The 8,064-nt window shown below is 41.9% G+C and overlaps 2 protein-coding genes across 5 annotated transcripts in view; one reads left to right on the forward strand and one right to left on the reverse strand.

Annotated features, from left to right (window-relative positions):
• The window catches only part of Cir1 (corepressor interacting with RBPJ, 1), a 38,719-nt gene extending 34,141 nt beyond the window's left edge, over positions 1 to 4,578 (reverse strand). Inside the window, exons 1-2 of the mRNA XM_008855284.3 lie at positions 4,410 to 4,578; positions 634 to 728 (exon numbers count right to left, since the gene is read on the reverse strand). Of these exons, the coding sequence (XP_008853506.1) occupies positions 634 to 728; positions 4,410 to 4,481 (167 nt within the window). The 5' untranslated portion in view covers positions 4,482 to 4,578. The remainder of the gene's footprint in view (positions 1 to 633; positions 729 to 4,409) is intronic.
• A 155-nt stretch (positions 4,579 to 4,733) lies between these two features.
• Scrn3 (secernin 3) overlaps positions 4,734 to 8,064 on the forward strand; it is a 40,386-nt gene continuing 37,055 nt past the window's right edge. Inside the window, exons 1-2 of one of the 4 annotated variants that reach the window (XM_008855285.3) lie at positions 4,734 to 4,872; positions 6,946 to 7,111. In XM_008855285.3, coding sequence (XP_008853507.1) covers positions 6,956 to 7,111 — 156 coding nt within the window. In that variant the 5' untranslated portion in view covers positions 4,734 to 4,872; positions 6,946 to 6,955. Of the gene's footprint in view, positions 4,873 to 4,966; positions 5,721 to 6,945; positions 7,112 to 8,064 lie in introns of those variants that run through there. The other 3 variants (XM_029557310.1, XM_029557311.1, XM_008855286.3) reach the window with 3 other exon arrangements.

Raw genomic sequence — 8,064 nt, forward strand, 5'->3', positions numbered from 1 at the left:
CCACTAAGCCATCTCTCCAAGCCCAAGGAAAATCTTATTAACTGCAGGAGTTGACAACAAACTTACTAACAGACTTATGCAACATTATATTTTGTCTTCTGTGTGGATTCCTCAAAAAATGAACTTGACATTTTACATCTAGTTCAAGTATTTGTGGAAACATTAGACAAATGTTTTTTAAATGTCTGTGAACTAGATTTAATATTCTATGTAGAAAAGGTTCATAATATTCTGGCAAAAGTGGTGATGGGGGGAAATGGCAATGGAGGCCAACATGAGTAAAGACTGTTCCATAAACTGATGCACAAAACCAACTAGCCACAACATATGGGCCAAAAGAGACACTTTACTTTTCTTCTTATAAATGTCCTATGCATCGTTTCATTTTAGTATACAATGAGAAATCTTCCTAAGAGGTCTCAATAGTTAAAATGTAATGTTTATTTTTTCTGAAAGCTCATTTAGGACTTGTTCACAGACAGGATGAGTCACATAAAGCTATATTTTAGGTGAATAATGGGTAAAGTTGGGAAAAACGGCCATGTATAAGTATAGGCATAAAAAATTACTCAATAAGAATTATTCTCATGTAACTGGTTATTCTAGAAATACTAGCATGGGAACATTTCTCACCTGTTATCATAGGATTCTTGTTCTTTAAGGTACTGTTGCATTAATTCTTCCTGTTTCTTTTTATCATATGATATCTTCTGTTCTGCCATCCATACCTATAGTAGTGAAGCAAAATGAAATTAAACAGATTCAAATGAAATAGGAAGTCTGCTGTGTATGTTGGGGGGGGCACAAGGGTTAACATTAGCTGTCCTCCTTCCTTGATCACTCTCCACTTTATTTATAGAGGCAGGGTCTCTCCTCAAACCCAAAGCTCACCAATTCGGCTAGTCTAGCTACCCAGCTTGCCCTGGCCATCCTGTCTCTGCCTCCTGAATACTAGAATTACAAGCAGGCCACCATACCCACCTGACTTTTATGTGGGTGCCAGTGGTCCAAACTCTGATCCTCATGCTTGTGCATCAAATGCTCTACCCACTAAGCCATCTCTACAGCCCTGGAAGTCTGCTTTTCTTTTATAGTAAAATATGAACTGTCAATGTTTAGTCAGGTGTGGTGGCTCAACCTTGCAATTGCAATACATAGAAGGCTGAAGAAGAAGGACCATTCTGAGTTTGAGGCCACTTGGGCTATTCAGGGAAGAGGAAGAGGGGAAGGTAAGGGAAGGACAGCAATTATTGTTTGTTGTTTACAACATAATGATTTCATTTTGGTAACATCTGAAAAATGTGATTTACGCCTTCATGTTGAGTCCTTAACTATATACCTATGCAAGCGCACGTGCACACACACACTCTTCGTCCTTTTTGAGACAGAGTCTCCTGTAGCCCTAGCTGGTCTGAAACTCATTATGTAGACTAGATTGGTCTCAATCCTGAGTGCTGGGATTAAAAGTGTGCTCCCACCATGCCTAGCCATAACTCTTAACTCAACTAGTCAAAATGGCTAAACTTTCAGACAAAAGTGCCACACTTGAGAACTGTTCTGAGCATTTATGTTAGAATAACTTTTTTGCTATAGGGCTTGCTGACCTTGAACTCACAGAGATCCACCTGCCTCTACTTTCCAAGTGCTGAGATTCAAAATAGTTTCTTTCTTTTTTTTCCCTTGAGGCAGGGTCTCCCTGTAGCCCCAGCTGCCCTGGAACTCACTATGTAGACCAGGCTGGCCTTGAATTCACAGAGATCCACCTGCCTCTGCCTCCCAAGTGCTGGGATTAAAGGTGTGCACCACCACACGGGCTCAGAATAGTTTCTTGCACTCACTTCCTGTATTATTTCAAAGAATAGATCCATCATCTCTCAGCATGGACTACTCAGGGCTCAGGGCAAAACCAGTAAGATTAAGCATGACCACGAACACTACTTGGTGTCATTAATAATGACAGACAAATTGGAAGAGTAGGAAGGGAAAAAAGGGGAAGAAATGAGATGTAGTTGTAGGGGAAAGACAACAACAAAATGCAGACGCTATGTGAGGCAGTGCCTGCAAGCCTAGCCTTTGGAAGACAGAGGCAGGAGGATCAGAAGTTCAAGGTTATTCCTGGCTATACATCTAGCTCAAGGCCAGCATGGACAACATGACAAAGTCACAACCAAACAAAAATAAGTAAATGCCTCAGGCTGACAGTCTCTGTGAAATTATCAAAATAGTCTAACTGGTAAAAGCCGTTAGTCCACATAATTATGCAACAACATTTAATCACACTACTACCAAGTTTAAAAGCTCTAAATACCAACCAGTTTTGGAATGAAAGACAAAGTGTTTGAAACTCATTCAACATTATGAGAAAGTCAATCTTTTTCTCCAAACATGGTAACTTTTCAGAACATAATCTTGAGGACCAATACACTTAAGTAATTGTAATCATTTACTGTAAGTGTGAGTGAGAATCAGATAAATATGGGGAGAATGTGGGACAAGATGACCATTAACCAGTTTTAGAAGTAAAACATGAGGCCCAGCAAGATGGCTCAGCTGGTCAAAGCCTGTGCCCCCGTAAGTCTGGTGACCTGAGTTGCAGCCCTAGAACTAATGGTGGAAGGTGAGAACAGTCACCCCAAAGCTCTCTGACCTCCACATAAGCGCGCATGCGCGCGCACACACACACATACACACACACACACACACACACACACACACAAAGTTAAAAAATAAGACATGAGTAGTTACTAGCACTCAATGGGGTAGAAAGGTCCATTGGAAACACAGCTAACGATGTGGAGAAAGAAGAAAAGAACTTAATGGAAACAATACATGGGAATTTCTTTTGGAAAGTTTCTTCTACTGTGGAGTTAGAGTTGAAGGAAAACCTACCTTTAGGAGAGTATAAGTTCATACTGAGAATTTTCACAGAAGCCTAAGATGCAAACAACTCAGCACAGATCTGCAAAGCGTACTGTCTTTCCCTGTAACACAAGACTTCTAACAGGAAAAGCTATTTATCTCACACTTTAGATGTCACAGTTAGTTTACGAGTCTCAATTGCTCAAATTCCATAAACTGAAATAAAAGTAAAACACAGCTCTTCTATTGAAGCACTCATAATGACTCTTTCACATATTAAAACTGTTTCATGATTTTAAAAGGAGAAAGGAAAGCCAACTGCAGTGGCTCTCTCATCTAATCTCAGTATTTGGGAGGTGGAGGCAGGAGAATCAGTTTAGGACCATCCTTGGTTAGATACCAGTTTTGAGGTTAGCCTGGACTACACGAGATCTTGACTCAAAAAAGAGAGAATTGGGCAACAGAAATATGCTCAAAATAAATAGAACAAGACTTAGGGGGCATCAAGAAATAAGGCTGATATAGAATGATCTGTAGCAAGTTCTGTGCTTCTAAAAGTTACTTTTTAAAAATTAAGTAACTCTAAGGCTGGGCATGGCAGCACATGCCTTTAATCTCGGCACTTGGAAGGCAGAGGCAAGAGGATCTTTGTGAGTTGGAGGACAGTCTTCTCTACAGTGGGAGTTCCAGGTTAGCTAGGGATATACAGTGAGATTCTGTCTCAAAAAAAAAAAAAAAGTAATTGTATTCACAGATAACCAGTACATTCTTCCACAGATGTATGGGAAGATACAGACATTCTTTGTTACATACAGGATAACATACAGAACTCACTACTCGCTTAGAAACAAGTAAAGGCTTAATTTACCCTCACAAGTTTATGTGTACCCACAATTAACTTTTGAGTACTTCTTTTTGGAATGCTAAGCCCTCATTTTACGCTTCTAATCTTTTTCTATACCATCTCACTTAACCTTCATAACAATTTTACAAGTTAAGGCAACTGACACTGCTCATTCTTAATTAGCAGAAGATCAGTGGTATTAAGTACTTTGTGCGAGTCCCTCAGGGCTAAAAGCAGCTGTGCTGGACTAACAAGAATCCAGGTCTGACTCTAAAACGCCCGGGCACTTTCTTGCCACCAATCTGATTCTTTACCGCTGCAATTTTCGCCCCGGTCTTTCGGTATACTGCACGAGGTCATTAGACACTGCGCTACTGGGTGGGAAAATAGTGAAAGCAAGGGGCGGGATTTTCAAAGGGAGAACCAGGTCCGAGGCCGCGATCTTGGGGATCCACCCGGAAGACCAAGCTGGAGCTGGCAGCACCAGGGAACGGCGGCCGGCTCCAAGCTGTGGATTTGCACTCTAGCTGACGCGGCCCGGGTCGGCCAGCGGCGGCACAACAGGCAGTGTGGACCAGTTGGCCAGCAGGGAGAAAGGAGCAAAGGCGCGAGGCTCTCGGGCCGGGAATGGGCCAGCGTCCCACGTCCCCGGCCGCCCGGGCAACCCAGCCATCGGGGGCTCCTCCTCTCCAGCCCCGGGACTCACCTTCTTGATGTTGGACTTGGAGGCAGGATGAAAGTCCTTCTTGCACATGAAGTTGGCGAACGACTTCCCCATCTTGGAGTCCGAAATTAGGAGGCCAGTGACTGGGTCCGTGAGGGACGTAAACAAACTGACGCCCCGCCGGAACTGCGAGTGAGCCCCAGGGAGAACTTCCGGGGTTAAAGGTGACAGCTTCCGACGACTCGCGCTTCTGCCCGCCCCTTCTTGCCCGTTCCGGCTGCTGAGTGGCGGCTCCATTGGGCTACGAGGCGGAGGTTGGGTGGGTCTCGCGGTGGAGCTGCCCTGCCGGGCCCAGCTGCGCCAGCTGCGGGTCCGCGCTGGCTGTGGGGCGGCGGAGGCCTGACGTCCGATCCGCTGTCCTGGCAGCACCTACTGAAGTTCCAAAAACTTCATTTTGCATTGCCACTCCCGCTTATTTTCTGGAGATATTCTCCCTCTAACTGTGGTACGTTTGTGAGGTTCGAAGCTGTCATGTCGCCGGCAGTGGTGGCGCACGCCTTTAATACCAGCACTTGGAAGGCAGGGGCAGGCGGATCTCTTTGGGATCAAGGCCAGCCTGGTCTATAGCGATTTGCAGGCCATTTGGGGCTGAAGGGAGACCCTGTCTCAAAAAGAGGAAAGTGATGTTTCCGAAAGCACCCGATTAGAATGCTAGCTCAAAATCCGAGGGTCTTCTGTTCCTGTTATCTGCAGCTGTGAGTGCCGGGCGCAGAAAGTGTTTGATAACATTGGCTGAGTAACTGGGTTAGGTACAAGGCCTTTCCTTTTAGACTGACAAGGGTGCTGTTCTTCCATGCAAGCTCCTTAGTTACGGCGACGACCCATTTAGAATTGGCCACTTCCTGCAGCTTGGTGGCTTCTATATAAGTTTTGCATTGGCATGGCCTTTAGCCCACTCCCAAGTCCTCTGTCGGGTGATAGGAATGAGCCAAATGACAACTTTCATCGAGGGTCCGCTCTTGCCTTCCTGTTTGGTTTGGTTTGCTTGGGAGGCAGGGTCTCCCTAGGAAACCCAGGCTGTAACTCTTGAACTTGGATTACAGACTTGGACCACTAAGTTGGGCTTTCACTTAAAGTGTGGTACTGTATCCTCACAGCAGCCCTATTAGACAGTGTCTTATTTTACTGATGAGTCTGGTAGAATAAAGAGATTTCATAGTCTGCCAGAGTTATGTAACCGGCTAGCTGACTTTGGAACACGGCAAACAGAAGATCCAAAAACTGAGGGGGAAATACGAAGAAAAACAGTGGGCATCCCTTCCCAGCAGCGAGGAGAGAGAATCTAGTTTCCTGGTAAAGTTGTTTCCTGAGATGTTTGGTTTTCTTTTGAGACAGGGTGTTACCAATGTTGTCCTTGAACTTACTATGTAGCCCAGGCTAATCTTAAACTCAAGATCCTCCTGCCTCAGTGTCCCAAGTGCTAAGATTACAGATGTGTGTACTATACTTTTTTCTTTTTAATGAAACATTTATTAAATTTTTATTCTGTTTAAAAATTACTAGAAGCCGCCGGGCACGGTGGCGCATGCCTTTAATCCCAGCACTCGGGAGGCAGAGGCAAGAGGATCTCTGTGAGTTCAAGGCCAGCCTGGTCTACATAGTGAGTTCCAGGACAGTTTGGAGCTACAGTTTTGGTCTCAAAAAGACCAAAAAAAAAAAAAAAATTACTAGAAGCTTCCTGAATGCAACTGCTAAGATTTGGGTGTTATAAAAATAAAAGGAAACTAAAACTATGTTTATTCTGAAAGCAAAATAAAAAATATGGGACCTTTCTAAAACTGAGGATTTAAGAACTTCCAAATCACAAATGAAGACACTTTATGCAACAGTTCTATAGTCAGGATTTACAAGTTACACATGTGAACTTCCAGAAACTATTAACAGTTGGAATTTTATTGACATCTTTTTGTATTTGTTCAAAGTAGTGAGTCTGCCTCAAAATTTCTGCGTGTATTCTTCCTAAGGTCAAAGGAGACCTCTTGTTCCTTTGAAGAAATATTACAAAAATAAAAGTTCTTTCCATAAGTTCCACTAATGATACAAAGATTAATAAGAAATACTGTGTAGTAAGAGGACTCAGATACATGCACAAATACAGTAGAATATAGCCTTTACAGCAGTATGCTAGGTAGGAATAATGAAAGGAAGTTCAAGGACCACTTAAGTTGAAAAAAGTTTTACAAAAGAAATTTTACCTGTGGACTGGAAAGAAGGTGGCTCTCATTGTCACTTTCCTACTGGTTCTTCTGGCACATGCTTGATTGCTAATCATATTTTTGTAATATAGCATGTATTATTTATTTTGAGACTAGGTCTTACACTATATAACCCTATCTGGTCTGGAACTTGCTGTGTAGATTGGGCTGGCCTGGAACTCAAAGATATGATATTTATGATATTTAACAGTTTAATATACACCTTCATTAGATATATCCCTTTGTCATAGAGAAAAGCTCTTTGTTGTGTGTGTACTTAAAAAATGTTCTTTCTTTTTATTTTGAAACTTACATGATTTTAGTTTTTAAGAAATGGAGCCCTGTTCTTGTGACACTTTTGTGGCATTACCTCCTGCAACAGTTGATAATAGGATTATTTTTGGAAAAAATTCAGATAGACTCTTCGATGAAGTACAAGAGGTAGTTTACTTTCCAGCTGCAGTTCATGATTTAGGAGAACATCTTAAGGTAGGTAAATTACATGTTTTGTTAGCAATATGCTTCTTTTAAACTATCATAAACAGTTGTTTCTATCATTACCTATCAGTTGAAGACTACTGAAGTTAAAATTCAAAAATCTGAGGTTGAAAATAATTTGAATCAAAACCAGACTTCTGGTCTTTAAACATTTTTGAGGAAGTAGATAAAAATTGTTGCTTCTTTGATCAAGTATTGCTACATTTTTTAATGTTATATATGTTAGATAGGGTAAGGGATTTAAAGTCAGCCATTAGAACTTAGACATGGGGCTAGCGAGATGGCTCAGCCATTAAGAATACTGACTGTTCTTGAAGAGGATCCAAGTTTGATTCTTAGCACTCACATGGCAGCTAACAGCTGTTGGTAACCCCAGTTTCAGCGGAATTTGATGCCCTCTTCTGACCTCCACTGGCATTGCATGACAGGATGCAACTTATACACATCCAGGCAATACAGTCATACACATTAAATAAATAAATAAAAATAAATCTTAGGCACTATCTTATAGGAGCTTAGAGTATAGGAATAGGCTGTATATGCAACTATTGTTGTAAACCAGTGGTTCTCATTCTTTGCACCGCTCTCAACATACCTCATAGGTGACCTGAAACATGGGTTTCCATGGCAATTCTCTTGTGATGAAGGGTCACAAGTACCTATAGGCACTTACCTCACTAATCTGGAAATGCTGGGCACTGAACTTGAGAACTGCTTCCTTAATCTTTGACTTGTGTTAATTGTTCTGCACAAAAATTTCAAGGTTAAAACCTTTTGCTCTCCTGAGCATCCATAGCAGCTCATGTTCATTTATCTTCCTGGCCTTTACATGTGTATTGTTGTATCATAAGTTAATGTATAAGTCTTTGTTTCTTGAAACTAATCTCTGTGTTGATTTATCTTTATAACTGACATATCTCAACAGAGTGCTTTTTTTCTTCTTC

The sequence above is a fragment of the Nannospalax galili genome, unplaced genomic scaffold (assembly GCF_000622305.1).
Source record: "Nannospalax galili isolate Female #2095 unplaced genomic scaffold, S.galili_v1.0 scaffold346, whole genome shotgun sequence".
Lineage (NCBI taxonomy): Eukaryota > Metazoa > Chordata > Mammalia > Rodentia > Spalacidae > Nannospalax > Nannospalax galili.